Source organism: Manacus candei, unplaced genomic scaffold (assembly GCF_025592945.1).
Source record: "Manacus candei isolate 608988 ecotype Guabito, Panama unplaced genomic scaffold, ASM2559294v1 h1tg000027l, whole genome shotgun sequence".
In the NCBI taxonomy this organism is placed as follows: domain Eukaryota; kingdom Metazoa; phylum Chordata; class Aves; order Passeriformes; family Pipridae; genus Manacus; species Manacus candei.
The window spans coordinates 9,876,807-9,899,000 of NW_026138075.1; the positions used below are offsets into that span (position 1 = coordinate 9,876,807).

At 38.4% G+C, this 22,194-nt stretch overlaps 1 protein-coding gene across 3 annotated transcripts in view; it reads left to right on the forward strand.

Annotated features, from left to right (window-relative positions):
• FAM172A (family with sequence similarity 172 member A) overlaps positions 1–22,194 on the forward strand; it is a 254,120-nt gene that overhangs the window by 28,794 nt on the left and 203,132 nt on the right. For all 3 annotated transcript variants that reach the window (XM_051789283.1, XM_051789285.1, XM_051789284.1), the window contains exon 4: positions 13,531–13,596. In XM_051789283.1, coding sequence (XP_051645243.1) covers positions 13,531–13,596 — 66 coding nt within the window. The remainder of the gene's footprint in view (positions 1–13,530; positions 13,597–22,194) is intronic.

The window sequence follows — 22,194 nt, forward strand, 5'->3', positions numbered from 1 at the left end:
CTGCTTGTGCAGCAACTGCTTGTCTTCTGCAGGTGCCACTTCACCTGGATGCAGTTAACAAGAGCATCTTCCCAAGCCTGGGTTGTGAATGTGGTAGGGCTTGCTGTTGTATATGGTGAAGAAGAAGCTCAGTCAAAATAGAACCACCTTGTGAACACTGACCAACAGGTAGCCCAGGTTTGCAACTCAGTCTCAGTTTGCAGCAGAGAAAAATGGAAAAGAAGAAGCATGGAAAACAGGGTTATAGGCAAACTGTTGATGTTAATGCAATAACTTGCCATTTGTCAACCTGCTTGCTGCAAAATTGTGGTGATGTGCTGGTCTCCTCCTGCCTCTTCTATGTGTATCAGGCCTTGAGCAGAGCAAAGTGGGAGCACCCATTGGCCTTTGTGCCCATTGCCCAGATTATTGACTGACAGTGGCGGTAAAGGTGCCCTGTTAGTATGTGATCACAGCACTGCATGTCATATAGAGCAGTAAATACAGTTTTGTCTTTGATGGAGGGCAGGCCATCCTCAGTGCAGGTTCTCTCCTTCTCATTGTACCAAATTGTCATAGAATAAGTTGCTTGTAGGCAAAAATCTGTTTTGATTCCTATTCTCACATTTTCATTTTATTCTCGTGACTGTTATTTGTGTTCATTTTACTTTGTCTGAAAAATGATGGATTTGAAATGTCTTTCATGTGTCTATTATATAATACTCTTCACCAAACACAGGACTTTGCAGGCTAGCAGTTGTAGTATAATTTTAAACTGCATACAAGCATGCTGCTCACTGTTGTTGGTATCCAATTTTTTTTAATCTAAATCTGGGTAGTAATATTGCCCACTTCATTTTTCCATGAAATGGTATAAAAGTTACAGAAACTGGATGTTAGGAAAAGTTTCCTTTTCAGACAATATATTGGTGTCTTATTCAGTAGAAATTGTCATTATTTCATACTAATATATTTGTTATTGACAACTGCTGTATTTAACTATTTAGTGAAACATGGCCATTTTTCTGCATGTCCCACCTCTCCAAAAGGACAAAAGATCCCATCATGCAAACTTCTTTTTGGGGAATTAACAAACACCAATTTGAACCAGTCTTGGTCACATGGATTATAAATGGGCACCAGAACAGACTTTCACTGCCTTAGGGCTGTTCCATAACTTCACAGACTTTTTGGAAATAGCTGCTTAATGCATGCTAAATATTTTACTGGTTTAGTGCAAAATTTCCATTATGGCTTGTGAAATGTCCCATTTAATTAAAAAAAGGTTTTTCTTCTCACCACATTTGAATTCAGCAGAAGGTCAAAGACACAAGTGTTAGTACCGGAGGACAATGGAAAAGACACCTGTGTGCAGGGTGAACAGGTGGATGATTTGCTTGGCTTGGTGGTAGAGCTTAAACAGTATGTGGAGAGGCTGGAGAGTATCAGGGAGTGTGAGAGAGAAATAGACTGGTGAAGTCACACCCTTCCATTCCTGAGAAATGCAGCAGATGGAAGCTCAGCAAGAGATGAAGCCCCATCCTCTCCACCCTTTCCATCAGGCAGGAGAGGACCCAGGGATGAGGGAGGATGGAAACAGACCCCTGCTCAGGGAGGTAGAAGGATCCCTTCCCTAGCCTTCCTAGATGCCCTTACAAAATAGGTATAAGGCCCTGGATCTTGAGGGTCAGGCAGATGACAGTGGAGGTCTTTCTTGGGGGGGTACCCCAAATCAACACAGTCAACCAGATGTATCACAACTTCTAGTATTATTAAAAAAAGAAGGGTAGTTGTATTGGGTGACTCACTTCTGAGGGCAACTGCACCCATCTCACAGGGAAGTCTGCTGCCTCGCTGGGACCTGGCTAAGGGGTATTACCAGGAGACTCCCTGGACTAATTTGGCCTGCTGATTACTACCCACTGCTGGTTGTCCAGGTTGGCAGCAATGAGGTTGTGGAGAGAAGTACCAGGGTAATCAAAAAGGACTTCAAGACACTGGATTATCTGGTTGAAAGGACGTGAGAACAGGTACTGTTCTGGATTCCTTCTGTAGCAGAGATGAATGGTGAAAGGAACAGGAAAACTAATGATCAGTAAGTAGCTAAAAGATTGATGTCGTCAGTAGAATTTTGGCATTTTTTATCATGGGGCAGTTTATATGGCACCCAGCTTACTGGCAGCAGATGTGGTTCACCTGTCTAAAAGGAGGAAAAGGATTCTAGGCTAAGAGTTGGCAGGTTTGATTGAGAGGGCTTTAAACTAGGTTTGAAGGGGGAAGGGTATGACACCAGCCTCACTAGAGATGCGCCTAGGGGTGGCAACAAGCCAGTGGTCAACAAAGCCTCTACCCTGGACTTCTGGAGGGTGGACTTGGGTCTGTTCAGGACGCTGATTCAGGAAGTCCCATGGGAAGCAGCCCTTAAAAACAAAGGGGCCCAGGAAGGCTGGACATACTGTAAGAAGGAAATCTTGAAGGCGCAGGAGCAGGCTGTCCCTGTGTGGTGAAAGATGAACCGGCAGGGAAGAAGACCCGCCTGGCTGAACAGGGAGCTTTTGTAGGAACTCAGGGAAAAAAAGAGAGTCGGAAATAGGGGTGGGCAACTCAGGAAGTGTTTAAGGGTGTTGTTAGGTCATGCAGAAAGAAAATTAGAGAGGCAAAAGCTCAGTTAGAACTTAAAATTTCCACTTTTGCAAAGGATAATAAATAGTGTTTTTATAAATACTTTAATAACCAAAGGAAGGCCAAAGAAAACCTCTGTTCTTTATCACATGCAGGGGGAAGTATAGTCACCAAAGATGAGGGAAGGCTGACGTACTTTAACTCTTTCTTTGCCTCAGTCTTCAACAGTAGGACTGGTTATCCTCAGGACAACTGGTCTCCTAAGCTGGTAGAAGGGATGGGGAGAAGAATGGACCCCCATTTAATCCTAGAGGAAGAATTTAGTGACCTGTTGTGCCACTTAGATACTCACAAGTCTATGGGACCAGATAGATTCATCCTCAAGTGATGAGGGATCTTGCAGATGAACTCACCAATCCACTCTCCATCATTTATCATCAGTCCTGGCTAACTGGGGGGTCCCAAATGACTGGAGGTTGGACAATGTGATGCCCATCCACAAGAAGGGCATGAAGGAGGATCTGGGGAACTACAGTCCTGTCAGCCTAACCTTGGTGTCAGGCAGGGTTATGGAGCAGATCATCTTGAATGTGATCACGTGGCTCATACAGGACAGCCAAGGGTTCAGACACAGTTTAGGAAAGGCAGATCCTGCCTGATCTCCTTTTAAGACCTGCCTAGTGGATGAGGGAAAAACTGTGGATATTGTCTACCTGGACTTCAGCAAAGCCTTTGACACCATCTCCCGTAGCATTCCCCTGAAAAAGCTGGCAGCCCACAGCTTGGACAGGGGCACTCTGATGGGTTAAGAACTGGCTGGAGGGCCGGGCCCAGAGAGTGGGGCTGAATGAGGCTGCATCCAGTTGGCAACCGGGCACTAGTGGTGTCCCCCAGGGATCAGTGTTGGACCCAATCATGTTTAATATCTTTATTGATGATCTGGATGAGGGGCTGGAGTTTACCATTAGTAAATTTGTGGATGACACCAAGTTGGTTTGAAGTCTCAATCTACTGGAGAGTAGGAGAGCTCTGCAGAGGGACCTGGATCAGGTGGGTTAGATGGGCGGAGACCAACAGTGTGATGTTCAACAAGACCAAGTGCCGAGTCCTGCACTTTGGCCACAATAACCCCCCATACAGTGCTACAGGCTGGGGGAAAACTGGCTAGAAAGTGGCTCAGCAGAAAGGACCCTGGAGGTGCAAGGTGTTAACAGCTGGGGGTGCAAGCTGGTCAACTTAGTGTGAGCTGGCAAGTGTGCCCAGGTGTCTAAGAAGGCCAATGGCATCCTGGCTTGCATCAAAAGTATTGTGGCCATCAGGACTAGAGCCGTGATTCTTCCCCTCTACTGAGCGCTGGTGAGGCCACACCTTTAGTACTGTGTCCAGTTCTGAGTCCTTCAATTCAGGAAAGACATTGAGGTGCTGGAGTGAGTCCAGAGAAGGTAAATGAAGCTGGGGAAGTGGCTGGAATGTCCTGTGAGGAGCGACAGAGGGAGCTGGGTTTGTTTAGCCTGGAGAAAACTGCAGGAGACTTTATTGCTCTCTATAGCTGCCTGAAAGGAGGTTGTATCGAGGAGGGGGTTGGCCTCTTCTCCCAGGCAACTAGTGACAGGATGAGAGTTGATGGTTGGACTGAGAAAAATGTGATTCCTTCCCAAACAAAGTATATAGGTAAAATTCATTTAAGTGCAGTAAATTCTAGTGTACAGAGCTTCATTATTAGCTGTTCTACTACTTGTGCCCACACAGCATAATGAGAACTACTGCACTGATGTGCATCTTTGAACATGTGAGTGCTGCATGATTAGTTACATTAGTTTTTCAGTCATAATTTCATAGGAAGAAAGGATCTGCTGTGATTTTTTCATAGGATCAGCATAAATATTCTTGAGCAACTGATAATATTCTTACACACTGTTCCCTTACTCTAAGTGAAGTAGAAAGAAGGCTATGAAATTTATTTTGTAAACCTGTTACCAAGAATATTTCTTTCTCATAAGATTGTTTTCAAAATAAAGTAGAAACAACTACATGAATTAGCCTTTCAAAAATTTATTTAATGATGACATTTTAAATAATAATTTATTTCATTGTTAAATAAAATGATTACATGGTTTCCTGTATTTTATACAAAAGCTTACTTGCCACATATGAAACAGTCTTACTTACCTCTTGGTCCAAAAGTTCTCCCAGCATTTCCCAGGTCTTTGGGTTTGCCAGCCAACAGAACACAAGGTTGGGTTAGGTGGGTTAGGTGGTCTCAAGTGTATGGAATAGGAAAAGGAAATCTTTTCTTGAGAAGCAGTGAGGTAGAAGAAAAATCAAGTTCATCAGTGTCCAAGGTGTTTTATTTAACTTCAGCTTGACAACCCTGGAAGGGACAGTGTCTTCAGGACAGATTTTTTTCTCCTTAAGGGGAAGTTTCTTTCAGAGTACTAAGTATCATAACTGTAGACTGGAAAAGCAGGAAGCAAGCTAGCCATTTCTCTCAGAAATTAACTGCTGGCTTTTGTCAGTTACCCAAAGCAAGCCAGGCTCCTACTGCTTAAGTGTGAGGTGTTAATGACCTATTAACTCACCTAATGATCTGTTTGGTTTACTTGACCAAATGAAAAGAGGTGCAGGTATTATTTTATAACAAAACTGTAAACATTTCTGTGATTTGTGTTGGGAGGTTGTCAACTACTGTTTGTGCCAGTAAAAGAAAAATGAAATGCTGCTAATGGTCAGCACCAGGGTCCTTTTCAGGTAAAATTAAGTAAATCCTAATTATTTGGACCCGCTAGTGTTCTGGGACACGGTGGCAAAAGGGTGAAGTCATCTTGCTGTGTAAAGAAGATGTTAATTTGAATTCTGCTCTGGAATTTACATAAAATTAAGCCTTTAGTCCATCTGTGAATATTTGTCTGGTCATTTCTGCTGAGGGATCAAAGGTGGAAAAATTAGATGCTTAACACATGACGGATTTTTTTGTATGTGACCACAAAAGTTGGTATGCTTTTAACTATGTTAATCTGATATGTTAGTTAGGTTTGACAAGGATTTTTAGCCTTTCAAAACTAATAGCACTACCTCACCACCTAACAACATTTTTTTCCTTAATAGTTGGAATAATCAAAACTGCTGCTGCTCTTAGTTCCAGATCCTTTTTCATATCTCATCTCTACTATGAAATTTAGGGATGATAGTTCTTGAATCGGAATATTAAAATGTATTTATAAGCCTCACTTAAATTTGTTCCACTGTTACTCTTTTGGGCTTTTTTTAGTTTCCTTTGTTTTGCAAACTTTTCATCCTCATGTTTCTTATCTCAACTTGGGGATAGAGGTCTTGCTTTCTCATGATGTTTAATTGTTTCTAGTGCTAGGTGCTTGACTGAATCCTCTGCTTAGTATTAATACATATTGTGCTGGTTTAAGGTAAACCAGCAGGGGAAAACGAACTCAACCCAAAAGAGAGATTAAAGTCAGAATAACAATTTAATAAAATAATACAATAAGTACGATATACAGACAAACAATTTGCTTTAACCCACAAAACCCAAATGTATAACCCAGCACCCTGGGGCATGAACAGAGTGGTGTTCTTTTGGCCCCCTGAATCCAAAGTAAAGGGAGAGGGGGAAAACCTGTTGGTGAGAGTGCTGTTGCAGTCTGTCAAAAGTGGTGGTTGCAGTCCAGTCGAGAGTGGTGGTCGCAGTCTGGTTGATAGCGCTTCCTCTGGGTCCCAGGAGTGGTAAAAAAAGTCCCAAGACTCCAAGATTATATATTCTCCAGTTTAGGCAGGAATGCTCAGTACTTTTGTCAGGGCAGGGAGTTTCACAAAGGGTGTGAGGACAGGAAGGCACCCTTCTATCTGGAAGGCCTCTTAACACCTACTTTGTAGCCTGAGGAGTCAGGCTGGTCTGGGCAGAGGGTGTAAATAGTCTATTGAAAACAGTTTCTGGGAAATGGCATGGAAGGCTATAGAATACGCAGTTTTGTGTTACACCCATCCAGTGATGAACTGGTCTCAGCTGTCCTAACCAGGACACATATATATGTATATGTATGTATATTTAAAAAGAGTTGAGAATTTCCATAAGATGAACTTTGTAATTAAGCCATTTCTAAAGCCAAATAGTTGTCAAGTGATTTCTAAAATTAGAGATGCTTTTCTTAAAAAGGAAAGAAAAGGAAAACAAAAAATAAACCAACAGGTGTCAGCAAAGACCATGTAACAAAACATTGGGTCAAATCACATCAACAGTATATGCTGCATTCATAACAAATCCTTGCTGTCTATCATTTAATTCTCTCAAATGATCTTGAGAACCTAATCATGATACGTCAACCCAAAATCCAGAATATCACAACTGTGTATTAAGGTTCAGTTGAATTTCTTTCAGTAGAAAACACAAGAAATCCTGTAGAGATAATGTCAATTCCATCTGAATGAGTTGTTCTCCCACACTATAATCCAAGTGAGGTCTTTTGTGGATTGTTTTAAAATGCCATTGATTTTGTTTTTCTTTCTCTCTCTCTCTTTTTTTTTTTTAGCTTGCATTGACCTGAACCTTTAGAAAGTCCACTCAGCTTTTAGGATTATTTGTTCTAGAATGGTGATGGTGGGTTTTTTTTTGGTTCGTTTGTTTGTTTGTTTCAGTTCTTAGCTAAGTCTGTGTCCAAGAGCAGTATGTCAGAAAGTTCCTTGCATCTCTCTTTGGTACATATCGGCAGGTTTGTCACCTAAGGGTCAAAATAAATCTCATTCAACCAGCGCTATGATAGCCACAGTAGCAAGCCTCAAGTCAGTCCCACCACGTGAGATTTGCTGCAGGGTAGTCATTTGGAATTCATTTTGCATTTATTTCACTGAACATTATTGCTCTTACACTGCAAAGAGGAAAATGTTATTGGTAGACTACTATATATATGTTATAAGGATTGTTTCCCTCTTGTGCTTATTTTCTCTTTTTGCACTAAAGCGCATATTACCAGTGAAGAGACAAATCCTATAAAACACAAAAATCCATTACTCGTAATGACATCACTTCTAGTGTTTATACTTGTTGATTTTTAAGATAAGTTACAAAACATCCAACCTGTGCACTCTGCCTTGAAGTTCTTAGAAAATAGTAGTGCCGAGTGTCCTAATCTCTTAGGCTGAATATAAATAATTTGAAAATAGTATCCTTTCTATTGCCATGAAAGGTCCATTTTTTGAGAAACTTAGGTTCAAGAGATTGTAACTTGTTATGTCAGGTCTGAATTAATAGTTGAAGTAATTTTAGGGGTCTGATTAGCTGACGTGAATCTCTTGCTGTACTTTGTGAAGTCGGGTCAAACATACTACTTTATGATAAAAAGAACACATAGGCAAATGAGGTTGATTTTGATCTATATGTGAATTTCTCAGGTGAAGTAGTAACGTTCAGCTGTCACAGAATGGGACAAGTGAACCTAAGGTTAATTTGGTTTTGCATCTCTAAAGAAAAATGAAAAACTTTGCATTTTTCTTCACTTCAGCTCAAAATATAGCAAGTTGTGCCAGAGTGACTTATTGTAGAGGGTAGAGATGGTCAGACTACAGTGGTTTCTGAGCTAATTGATTTCAATTCTAGTTTTTTCCCTTTTTTTTTTCTTCTTTTTTTTTTCCCTGTAATATATGTTCATGTAGGAGATTAAACTGAGGTTAAAATATAGTTAACTCATAAGGTTAATGAAGGAATAATAAACTACTAATGACACTAATAATGTACTAATCCTTTTTATGATATGACTTAAGAAAATCCAAGAAGTCAATTGAGAAGGAAAATGGCATTTCAGCTATGTTTTATTAGCTAAAGTCTACTTAATGTAGACTTTAAAGTCTACTTAAATGTACTATCTATATTATTGTAAAAAGTCTGGCCACCCATAAAAACGTGCAATGAAAATTATTGCCAGTCGATTCTCTTACTCTCTATACTGTCATGTATTTTGAGAGTTGTGTTTAGAAATTAATGAAAAGTCATCTGATAAAGTGTTTAAGGAGTGTTTTTTCACAAGCTAACATCTTTGGAAGCACATGCCTCCTATCCACTGAGCGAGTGTATCATTGCCAGCACACCTCAGTCATAAAGGGAAGTAGCCTCTTTTAACTTCTGGAGTAGTGAAAAGCCATAGCAAGAGTAGTAATGGTGATGATGGAGTTCTGCTTGTGTTTTGAGTATGTGTAAATGAGGAAGATGATGCAGGAGTGGCTGGATCTGGTCCACCAGAAGAATACATTTAATCTGTAGTTTTCTCCATTTCCTTTTTTCCCCGAAATCTGCCGCAAGTGTGTAGGAGCAGGCAATGGTGTGGGCAGCTTTGTGCTCCAAGGGCTTGTGATCTGTCGTCTATCATGCGAGTGGTTGTAATGTCAACTGCTCGCATGCACTTTATTCTTTATCATGTGTTAGCCATACACCAACCATTTGTCAGGGTTGTTGGCATTTTGCTCATGGGTGATGCACATATGGGAGAAGAGAGGGACATGTGGCATTTGATTGTCTTCAAAGAGACTTCGAGGTTTGCACTGACCTAAGGGTTCCTCACATCTGTCGTCAATCCATGAATGTTTGTTGCATGGTAATGATTTCCAGTGACTCCTGATAGGTGCCAGGTTAGGAGTCAAAGGCCACAAATCACACAGGCTGTCATTGTTTAGTATGTTTGTGGCTGAGAATTCACTCAAGAAAACATTTTGAATGTTTGAGCAATTTACGTTGTCAATTTTTTTTTCCCTCTGCAGCAGCTTGCTGTTTGTATATATAATCTGATGGTGGGTGGAGTTATCCATGGTTCATTTTGAAAGTGGGAACACATCGAAGGGGAGAAAAGAGAATTCAGAAGACTTGGGTTGTAAAGCACAGCAGGGGAGGGGAACTTGATGTGCAAGGCTTAGTGCACTTCGCTGCATCCCAGCATGGGTTTTGGTGTGGTATATGCTGAAGCAGCTCTGTGGATTAGGATGTAGGTGTTATGAATCAAGTCATCAAGTTTAGGATGTAGGTGTTATGAATCAAGTCATCAAATTCTGATCTGTTGTCTGTATAACTGGCTATCTCTGTTATGAAAAAGTTCACCAGTGGGTCAGCTGCAATTACTCTTCCTCATGTGTGCCAGGCTGGTTCTTGATGTTTGTGGTATGTGGTACAAGGCTTCCTTCAGTTTCTTACAGACTTAAAATGGAGGGATATTATTTTAAACTGAGTTATTCTGGAATTGCCTTTTTGCTTTGTGGATATGTGGTTTTTTAGCACTCTTCTCCAGACTTTTCTCTATTTAAAGACTCCAATACTTTGTGTATTGAAGAGTCTCTTTGGTATTTGTCTCCACTTGCAATCATGTTTAGGCTTCAGTACTTTTGTGATCTTTGTAATTTTAAACATGTTGGTGTTGCTGGCTCTTAGTCTTTAATTTCTCTTTTCACATACTTCTATGCAGTTATTGATCTCTTGATCATGTAGCTTCAGGATGTTGTATTGCAAAGATTTCACAAAGTGTGCTGCTAACAGAATTTTTCAATGCTTTTTGGTAATTGAAAATAATCCTGAAGAAAGTCCTCTATATGAATGATATGGTTTGAAGCTGGCTCCCTGCCAAGTCTCCAAACCTTACCACAAGAAGTGTTTCCCCCTCCCCCCCCCAAAAACCTCAGGGAGAAGAGAAAAAACAACCAAGAAAACCCCAAACGAGAGAGAGACAGCTAAAGTGATATATATAAATATATATAAATATATTTACACTTATGTTACAGTATATACAATTGAAAACCAAAAAATAATATATATATATATATATATATACCCCAATTAGCAAAATAAAAAAAATATATATATCCCAATTTAGCAAAGAAATATCTCACTACTCTCCTTGGGACAACCGAGAGTCGCTCTGGAACGCTCGCCGGCAACCTCTGTCTCCCAAGGTCGGTGAGGCCTTACCAGGCCTCGCTCCCCAACACGGCAGACTCAACAGCAGCGAACCTGCACCTCCAAGCCGCCGGAAGGAAAGAGCGAAGGCCTCTCCTCCTTTCTTCTTATAGTCTGGCTTACGTAAAAATCGTAGGGAATACTGGGTAAATCTGGGCACTTCCTTGGCTACAAACTGGTCACCAAGGAAGGCCTAGCTCAAACTACCACAAAGAACAATACAGTCTTAAAAGAACACATGTTGTATGAAGCCAGGACCTTACTGTGTAATATGTCCTGCAGTTTTGTGTACCAGAACTAGGTTTCCACCTGGAGTTTCAGTTTTGTTCTTCAATCTTCATGCAGCATTATATTCTTGCCACCATTGAGCAGAATATTTAGCAATGCAAGGGTAAAACCTTAGCTCTGTTGTAAGATAATTCTTTTTTCTTTCTATGATTTTCTCTATCCTTTTTGCTTTCTGTCCAAGTAATTTAATTTAATTTCTCAGTGATTAAAATAGGCTATTTTCTGGATCCATATGAAGGATCGCTAGTCATGACATAAAGCTATTGAACTTTGCAGATGACTTATTTGGGTCCAGTAGCACTTTGAAAAGGTACCTCTGGAGGTATTTACTTAGTTATATCTAACATAAATCAGAAGACTTACTTGTTTTAAGTTCCTGAACATAGAGATCTTTTTGTTTGAGGTTTTTTTTTCATGGCAGTTTTTCCTCACATTTGTCTGGGCCATGGAGGCCATGCAGGTACTGAGCTGCCTGAGGATTATAATCTCAGACTTAGGATTTGAGCCTCCAACCTACTATATTTTACTTACTTCATGTTTACTTCTATTTAAAACATTCATTAGGTCAAGTCTTTGCTACACTAGGGTGCTATGCTGATTTAACAGTCCCATTTTTAAGGCTGATATTACTATTTACTATATTAGAGTAGTGCATAAAGAGTCAGTTAGTATCAGAGCCCTATAGAGACAGGCAGTGGGAAAAAACAAGTAAAGGTTTACTTATGCCCTGAAGACACTCAGTCTAAATAGATGAGAGAGAAGAAACAGATACAAACATTTAGCTGCAAAAAGGGTAGATTTTGGCAAGAGGTGTCTAAAATATGTTTTCTCCATAGCAACTTTTTCCTCTTCCAAATGTTCTTTTAGTGATTCAAAGGGTTAGTAGATGCCCGAATTAGGAGTAAAAAATAAAATTTCTATGTTTGAGGCCATATTTTCATTATACTCATTTTAAAGTCTGTACAACATCAGCATCTGAGACTGGAGGAACTTAACTGCTTTACTTGTTGGCGTTACACTGAAGTTGATTTCAGTGAACCATAAAAAATTTGCCCCTGAAGGTGAAATTACACTCTATGTATGATCCTAGCATACTACTTTGGGGATAAACATGTCTTAAATCAACTCATCGCTCACAGCTAAATTCCTTCTCCAAATGCAGTTTCCTTGTAGATAAAAATGTTCAGAAAGACTGATGTTCTTTAAAACCATAAAGTTTTTTGAACATAATTTTATCAATAAACATATTTGAGCAGGGTGGCAAAGAATTCATATAATCATAATCGATTTTGGGGTTTAGTGAAAGGAAGGTAGGGGCATATACCAACATTTTTAATTAGCTTTCATCAGTACCTCTGATTTGTTCAAACGTGTTCCGAACGTTTGCACACTGTGTTTGCTCACATTTACAGAATAAAAACTTTTGGACTTCATTGAAACTTTTTTTGGTAACTGTGCATTTGGAAAATTAAAATTGAAGTTCATAGTACCTTGGCTCCTATTTGCTTAGTTCATAGTGTGTTTTTAAGATGCCATCACTTAAGAGCTTTGTTACAGTGATGTTTCTGTTGGGGCCTAATGTACTATGGGTTCAGATGGATGGCCTTGAGGGGTTAGACTAAAGAACACCATCTGAGTTTGTACCCAGATATTCCTAGATTAATATTTTGAGGCTTAGATCTTGTCTTGTCTGGAATTTAAATACAGTTCCCAAGCTTTAAAGAGAAGGCAAGCACCATTTGACCCTCTTAATGAGTCCTTTTTTTTCTTCTTTCATTTGCCTTTTTTTTTCTTTTTTTTTTTTTTTAACTCTTCTAGCCAGTAGAATCCAGGCAGTTACTTACAAACCATTTTTACAGCCCCATATGGACAAGGCACTTTAGCTTGTTCCTCGGTTTAACTCCCAAATTAATAATAATTGGAAAGTTCTTACATCTGGAACTCCATTTTTCTTGGACTATATAAAGACAGAAAAAAAATTCCCTGGATTCTAGGCAAGACATTGAACTGTGGACAACTTTGTTATATTTGAGATGGCAAGTCTTTTGTTGCAACTAGGTTGATTTTTTTTTTTTTTTGGTGGTTGCTCTTTGAAAAGATTTCTTATGTTTCAGGTCTTAAATTTCAATTTTATTCCTACATAGAGACAAGAGACTTAAACTCTCCCATGGTGGGGAATCAGTCAGGTTTTTTCTTCTGTTTAGAAACCTTTGACCCATCCCTCCCCTGTTCACTGGGTACAAATGGCAAGGTAATTTATGCTGAGGATGGCTACAGATCTACTCTCCACATAACTCATGAAGTGAACCTGCAGGGGAGAGAGTTTCAAGAGTCTGCTTATGGAAAAATATTCTTTAAAAGTATTTCTTTACAAAAGAGAGCCTTTTTTATACTACTGAATGTATATTAATTGGTTATAAACCTTAGTTTTGAGGCACCTAATTATTCATACAGCCGTGATGGATTCACAGGTAGAGTTACAATTCCATTGTACTAGCAAGCAGCCTTTTCTGAGAGACAGAGTGAACTTTTTTGTCTAAAGTTTCAAGTTCTATAATTAGTTATAAAATAAAGGATTCAGAAAAGTGGCAAAACATATACAAGTGCTTAGAAGTTTAACCAACTAGCCTTTAAGTTGTCTGCTTGGATGTGTCATTATTGTAAGTGGTTTAGTATCTCTTGGCACTTTTTTTTTCTTCCAGATCATTACTAAATATGTTTATGAACTACTGCAGAAGGAATGCCACTTGAAGAAAGTAACTCTCCCAGTAAGTATAATTTATTTTTCCAAAGGCATTGTTTGTTTGGATTTGTACACAGCATAGCCTGCAATCCCCGCATTCGGATAAGGACAGGGTGTGCCAGGGCTCTGTGCAGTGCATTGTCTCAGGATACTGCCTTCGCATTCTGCATGTGCATGCATCCAGAGATGCAGTTCCACCTCACTTCTCATGTGTTTGATTTCTCCAGCTGAGCCTTCCTTGCCTTACCGGATACCAGAATTTTCAAATTGTTGTTTTGATAGGGGAACCATAAGCTTTCTGAAAAGTATTTGTGCATGTTTTGAGACCTCTGCAGCTGGATGTAGAGAGCAGACATGTCTTTTCACAGGAATACACTCACACTAAGTTTCAGTAAACTACTCAAAGTTGTTATTTAAAACACACTTTTTCAATAACTTGTAGTATGTAATATAAAATGATTACGTTGTTTAATAAAAATATTTGATCAATCCCTGGAAGAGATGAAGTGTTCCCCTGCATATCAGAGTGTTTGTAAATACATGTGAAGCGATATTATGATGTTCAGGTATTTTTATATTCTGTACTGGGGAGTGCAGAGGGGATACTGTAGTGTGACAACACTATGTAAGTTTTCCATTGTCATAAAGGATTCTTATGCTCTTGACAACCTCTTGCATTACTGTTGTTCTCTACCAGTCCTTCACATTCAGACAAGGAAAACCCATTTAGGCAAAGAAAGGAAAAGGTCCTTTGCTTCAGCAGTTCAGTAACATTTCACCATTCCCATTTCCATTCCCTAAGTGTTGTTTAGGGAACGTTTTGATAACCTACCCAAACCCAGAAGGGCTTTTTCAGTGTCTTCTGGTCATGGCAGAAGGAGCTGAGCTAAGAGGTTTGCGTAGCAGTTGAAGGGGAAGCAGCCTGCTCGTTGCATGACTGACCCAAGACTGTCTGAGAAAGCATTTCCCCACTTAAGATTTCTTTATGTAGACAGACAAGAGGATTGTGCTCATCGTGGCAGTCTGCCTGGTGCACTGCTAGTCATGATCTCCAGCTTCCTTGCACAACTACTTTTCGTCATTGGGGAAGTTTTGGTTCAAGGAGTACTTCCATGTACCAGACAGGTAATGTATCCAAAGACATCCTCAAGCCATGTCACACTCTGTCTGTGAAACCAGGAAGCTATCATTTCTAAGCTTAAAAGTACCAAAATTTTGTGGCCATAGGACTTCCTTTGATTTTTAAAAAGGATTATAAGGAATATGCATATAAGTAATGCAGTACTAAGGCTGATCAACTAGCTACAGAAAATGAAGATGAAAAAACTTGGAATAAGTATTATAACACTTCGATTACCTCTGTCACACATGTGGGGACTCATCTGCCTGGCTCTGCCTTGGGAGATCTGCCTCTTGTCTTGGGAGAGGAATGGCCCTGTCTAGCTCCCGCTGTCAAATTAATCTGTAATTTACTCATATTCATAAATTATGTAGTAAGCACTGATACAGCTTGTCAGTAGTACATTTAAGCTATTCTCAAATGTATTAGTTCTAACTTCTGTTAAGCATCATAGTTTAAGTGCATTTTGGAGCAAAGTAAGATCTCAGATGTCTAATTATGAGCATTGTGGAAAAATTGGCACAAGGTGTGAACACTGGTCCTCACTAATGGCATAGTGAGCCCTCAACACAGTCAAAACCAAGTTGTGACGACACGTACAAAAATGAGAAAAATTAGACAATGTTTATAGAAGCTGAAAAATTAAAGCTCTCTAAAGGCTAGCTTTAAGTCCCTACTGACACATTTCTAAATAACAACACAACCCCCTAGTTTAAACTAATAAAGGAGACTAATAGAAGTAATAAGACAACTTTTAGCATGAAAATAGATGAGTTTAAAAATGTTGGCAAGTTACATATAAAATCACAGTAAGCTCACCAAAACCCAAATTTGAGGAGCTTGTAACAGTTGTAAAGGCTAATAATAAAAAAGAGATGATAAGGCTGATACTAATGAACTGCAGGTAGAATGAAAGCTCAGCTCAAACAAGAAAAATGAACATGATTATTTCCAATATTCTGTGTCCAATTTCCACACTTAACTTTTTTTTTTTTTAAAAAAACAGTTCTGAGCAACTGTCTGAAATTTGATGTATCGATAGAGGAGACCTTAGGACAAATTAATATATCATACAATAATGAAATTACAGGATGAGGGTTTTTTTTTTGGCCCAGAGTTCTACAAATAGTCAAACATAAAGCTGCAGAATAACCAACTTGTATTGAACTTACTGCTGAAATCAGATAATAGTAATAATAATAGTAATGACGATGATGATAATATATTGGGGAAAACGAGTACAGGTTTCTTTTTAAAAGAACTACTGGAATTCATTGAAGGAGTTGGAGATCACATGAAGAAGAAAAATCTTGTCAATAAAAGAGTACATGTATTACCAATGAGCTTTCAACAAACTTACCAAATGCTTTTAAAAAAGGATATGTGAAGGGAGTCCCCTTATGAGTTAATAATTGGTTAAAAGAGGAAAAAAATGTTCATATTTTACAGATGAATTAATCTGTTACTGACATAGGTCTGACATAGTTGTAAATAAAAGGGCAAAAAAAGGAATTAACACAAGCTAACAAACTTTTCTATTTTTTTTCTAAAATTATTTGAGATAGTTAAAACTAAAGCTGACTATGATGAGTCAGGGAATTATTTCATGATGCGAAATAAATAGATGATTAAACGACATGAGATTCAATTCTGGTAGATGTGAAATTATGGGAAAGATAACTCACTCTGTAAACACAACATTGACCTCTAAATGAGCTATTACAACTCAGGAAAGAGCTTGGAGTTATTGTGAATAGTTCTCTGAGAACATCAGTTAGTGCTCAATGGCAGTCAATGGCAAAAACTCTCAAAGCAAATAGCATGTTAGAAATTTTGAGGTATCGAGAACAAAACAGAAAAACATAGTCATTCCACTTGTTACGTGGGCCCTCATCTTGAACACTGCATGGGGTCTGGACACCATATGAAAAAGGATATTAAGAATTAAAAAGAAAAACACAGAGGAGGGTTGCAAGGCTGATCACAGGCATGAAATACTTTTCGGGCAAAGAAAGATTAAATAAAGATTCTTCAGCTTGCAGAATAGATGACCGAGGAAAGAAGATGTCAAATCTATAAAATCATGGAAGGTATAGAGATGATGAATAGGGAATGGGTTTTTGCTTTTTTTCCTAATAGAGAACCTAAGGGGCATCAAGTTTAAATTATCAGGCAGGAGATCTCTGCAGAAAGAAAGACAGTACTATTTCATACATGTCCCATTATATTGAGGAACTCATTGCCATTGAATACTATCAAGGAGAAACATATAAATGCATTAAAAAAACCGATTTGAAAATACTAAGGTGGGATAAGTGACTCGAAGTATTGTACATACTTGTCCAGTTATATAAACTCTGTCTCGCAAGATCCCAGAGTTACTGGTTATCAAAACCAGGGAAGAATCACTCTGTAACCACCTTGTTGTCTTACTGTTCCCCTAAGCAATCTGCCAGTTTGTGTAAACCAGCAGGGGAAATGAACCCAACTCAAAAGAGAGATTATAAATCAGAAGAACAATTTAATAAAATAATACAATAAGTACGATTATACAGACAAACAATTGGTTTTAACCCACAAAACCCAAATGTATAACCCAGCACCCTGGGGCATGAACAGAGTGGTGTTCTTTGGGCCCCCCTGAGTCCAAAGTAAAAGGAGAGGGGAAAACCTGTTGGTGAGAGTGCTGTTGCAGTCTGGTCAAGAGTGGTGATTGCAGTCTGGTTGAAAAGTGGTGGTCGCAGTCCAGTCAAGAGTGGTGGTCACAGTCCTTCTCTGGATCCCACAAGTGGTTAAAAAAGTCCCAAGACTCCAAGATTATATATCCTCCAGTTCAGGCAGGAATGCTCAGTGCCTCCCTCAGGGCGGGGGGTTCCGCAATGGATGTGAGGACAGGAACACCCTCCTATCTCGCAGGCCTCTTAAAACCTACTTTGTAGCCTTAGGAGTCAGGCTGCTCTGGACAGATGGTATAAATGGTCTATTGATAACAGTTTCTGGGAAATGGCATGGAAGGCTATAGAATACACAGTTTTGGGTTACACCCATCCAGTGATGAACTGGTCTCAGCTGTTCTAACTAGGACACAGTTGTCAGAAACAGGACCCTTGATCTGATCAAGATGGCTGTTACATATATGACCTTATTATATGAATATTTTAAAGGTGAATACAAAAACATTTTCTTCTTTAACCTTGTCATCAGTAAGTTGGTGTATTGTCTTTCCTTTTTTTGCCAATTGATAATGAAGTTGGTAATGTAATGATGTTTGAATGTTTGAAATGTGTTTCAGGACTGTGTTAGGGGCAGTGCCCTTTTTTCAGTATGATTTTAATAGGGAGTGCAAACGCTATGCTTCGAAGATTTTGCATGATGGCATTTCATGCTCTCATCTTTCTAAATTTCAACCTTGTGTGCAAAGTCCAACTTACTGTCTTTATTTTGCTCTCTCAGGTGGCACTTGAAGTTTTGGATACAAAAAATTAATAAATTCTGTTCAGATATGAAAATCAGACCAGTTGGCAAGTCAGGAAAGCTTGCCTGTTATTTTATTATTCCAGCATCTTTCACAAAACATAATTCTGAATATTTTTTCCTACACAGGAAGGCTGAGATCCGTATTGCATTATTGTTACTGTAAAATATTATACTTTTGTTAATGTTCAACATATACTACTGGACTTGAAAATTTTAATGAAGAGTCGCATGTTCAGAGAGAAGTCATTCAGCTACTACTTTTAAATTTTTCATTTTGTGCTCCATTGAAGGTTATGTTAAGAATATAAAGAAGACTGCAGTTTTTTTATCCAGATGAAGTATTTGTATTTCTTTAGTTTTAATGGCATCAAGTGATTGATCTTTGCTCTTCTTCAGCTACTGATGACAAATAGAGTGTGCTTCTGAATTAGATGCACCTCTAATGGCTTCTGGAAAAGCCTGAGATGGAAGTTTAAATAATTACTAACATGTTGTCTTCGTTTAAGCCCAGCTAGAAATTAGGCCCCACACAGCTGCTCGCTCAGCCTCCCTTTTTCCCCCCCATCATGGTGGAATGGGGAGGCGAATCCAAGTGAAACTTGTAGGTTGAGATAAGAACAGTTTAATAATTGGAAAAAAGGTAAAATACATTAATAATGGTAAATTATAATAATGATAATAAAAAGAAAAAAAACAAGTGATGCACAATACCATTGCTCACCACCCTCTGACACACCTCCCCCCCTTCCCAAACCCAGATCAGCCCCCCTTCTGGGTAACTCCCCCCCTATTTATATACTGGGCATGACTTTATATGGTGTGGAATATCCCTTTGGCCAGTTTGGGTCACCTGACCCAGCTGTTCTCCCTCCTAGTTTCTTTTTGGAACCTCCTCCTTGGCAGAGCATGAGACAAGAAAAGAAGTCCTTGACGTAGGGTAAACATGACTTAGCAAAAAACGAAACATCAGTGCGTTATCAACAACAGTATGAATTCTGAATCCAAAACACAGCACTGTAACAGCTACTGAGAAGAAATTAACTCTATCATAGCTGAAACCAAGACACATTTTATTGACAAGGGCACTGAAAGGTCTCACTTCGCAGAATCTTCTAAGTTATCAATGCTTTCTTCAATAGGTAAAACTTCATTCAATAGTTCTCTCCATCTACTTGACAGCCAAGAACTATTCCTTTTGTCAATTTTGTTACGCAAGTAAAGTCGGTACTTGTTTATAAAATTTCCACTGATTTTGGGTTTGTAAAGTTAGCGGGTAATGGTCATGTGTTAATTAGCTGCCTGTAATATTTATCAACTCGGTTTTATAGTTTTGAAAAATACTAAATCAGGATTTTCAGTATTATGAAGACTGTAACATAAGTGAGTTAACCAGCTTCATGTAGAAACACACAACAGAAGACTTTCTCATCTTGTGAAGCAAATGAGCAGTTTTCTCTCTCCAACAGCTGCTCACAATTCTCACAATCTTACTGAGTCTTTTCAGTTTCAATTCCATTTATTTGCCATGTTGTTTCCTCCAGTTACAGTTTATACCTATTTCACTTCTTTATAGGCTCTAGGCTTGTAATTTTTATTGTGTTTCTTAACTGGAATAAGAAAAATATTAGTAGATTTTTTTTTTTCCTTTTTAGTGTTCAATCTTAAAAACTTTCAGTATACAAAATAAAAGACTCCTGGAGCCTAATCAGGTCTCATACATCTTGGGTTGGTAATGGCTAAGAACTGAAAAATTGAGTCAATGTCAATGTATTATCGTGGATGTCAATAAGATTAGACTTCAAGTGTAGTTTGATTTTACTCTATATATTGAAAACAGCTGTGCAAAATACTAACTAGTATGCTTCTGAAATACTCTCTAGACTGGTACTTCTTTATTAGGTGATAATTCATTTGAGACAGAAGTCATATGGAAAAAGAAATTTAGTGTTTGAAAATCTTAAGAATGTCATAATATCTGAAGAGAACTCACACTACATTCAAAAACCTTAAGGTAGTGTTGTGCATTGGGAAAAAAATCCAAGAAGAAGAAAATTAAACTTTAAACAGTCATTTTAAGCAGTAAATTTTCAGCATAACTTTGGTTTGACATACCTAGGTACAGATTATTGGAAGATTGTTCTTACATGTGAATAACAGTTGAAAGAAATTGTTAAATTAAACTAATAGAACATTTTATTGGATTTATTCAGTTTGAATTTAAATAAAGAATTGGAAATCAGTGTCCTTGAGTAGGTCCAGAAGAGCAAGTGGCTAATAAATAGAAATTATTTTATGCGGTCTCAGTATGTTCAGCTTTAAATGGTATTCTATGTTGATTTGTTAATAAAATAAGATGGTGCACAGGAGTGACCATTGTGTGCATTGTTTAGTGAAAGCTGGATCTACTAAATTAGTAGTGTTTGAACATAAATTAGCTTGACAAAAAGTTTCCAAATGTGATTAATTTGGGGGAAATAATGAAGAGTTTTTTTTTTATGAGCTTGGTAGATATTTTTAGCTGTTAAAATTAACTTACTTGCAGAAGTGTGAACTAGTTATATCATCTATATATGTCTATATATCTATATATGCAGTCATATGCATATGATTACTAAGTGCTAGTATTTCCTATATACTGCACAAGAATTTATTTTATAAATACTAAAGCATACAGCCTAGTTATACGTTTGTCTGAAATGCAAATTCACAGTGTTTTCCCCTAATTATGGTGTTGCAAGTATTGAGTTTATGTGTAAAAGTCAATTACACCTTGCCAAGTACTGTCTGAGATTCACTGTTGGCTGATTTTTTACCTAATCCGTGTTACCTTTTAGGATATCAATACTGCTGTTTCAGAAGCAGCAGCATGATCTGACTGTGGCCCCAAGTATAGCACTTGTTGTACTTAGGTATTCTAAACTTTTTTCAATAGAACATATTCTTTACCATATTTTCTGTGTTCACACAACGTGTGAGAGAAAGTGAGTCTTATTTCCCAGTGCAGAAAGTGCAAACTGACGCACGTGAGATGTTACTTCATTTTTGAGCAGGGAATAAGGTCTTCGGTGGTATGGCAGCTACTGAAGAGAGATATTCCACTTGGAAATTCCTTTTGTTCAAGAAGACCCATTGACTTAATTAAAAAAATATTTGGTAGGACTCGCATTAAAAAAAAGTCTGGAGATTGATGCAGAATTAATTTTTCCGATGTTCAGGGTGGTTAGGAGTATGTACCCATGTATGAGAAAAAATTAACATAATCCAATTAGCCATTCCTTCTTTCTCAACATAAAGATCGTATCCTGATCTGCCTTACTTCACTTTTGTGGAGCATGGTTCTAGCAGATGTACAGTTAGCTGTACAGTTAGGGGTGGAGGGGTGTGGAGTACAGTAGGATGGTGAGATTTGCCTGTTTTGTTCTTCCTTTTCCATGTGTTCTTATGGTAGAAAGGGAGGAATGAGTAGACATGAGATTTTTTTTGCCCTTATGATATTCACACCAACACAGTTCTTTTGTCTTGAGACAGGCTTGCTAAACTAAGTGTAAAAACTTCAGTATTTATTGAACAAAAGGTGTTGCTTTACTCTCTTAAAGACAAAATGTGGTATTACGTTATGATTTACTGAATATCGAAGCTGATTGTTGGTCTGTTCCTATGGCAAAGTAGCTAAGCATTGACCCAGGTGCGGGACTCTTAATGAAGCTATTATTAGACCCAAATTGGATTTCTATATTTTATTAGGCCTATCCTATTAGATTTATAGTAGACAAATTTACAATACTGGGTCCTACTTGGGTGATTGGGTATTTATATTGAGGTGGCTGATTTGGAACTCTCTGGGATTTTTTCTTTTTTATTATGTAAGAATTTTATTGTTGCTTCAGGCATATCAGAAGTGAGAAATTACTTGATCCCTTCCCCTCCCCACTCTCAATTGTTCATTTATGAACTTCCTTTCTTTCCAGTAAATTTCTGTACACAACTGATGTTTCAAAGCTTCAGCACACTTTTTACCCCGTTTTT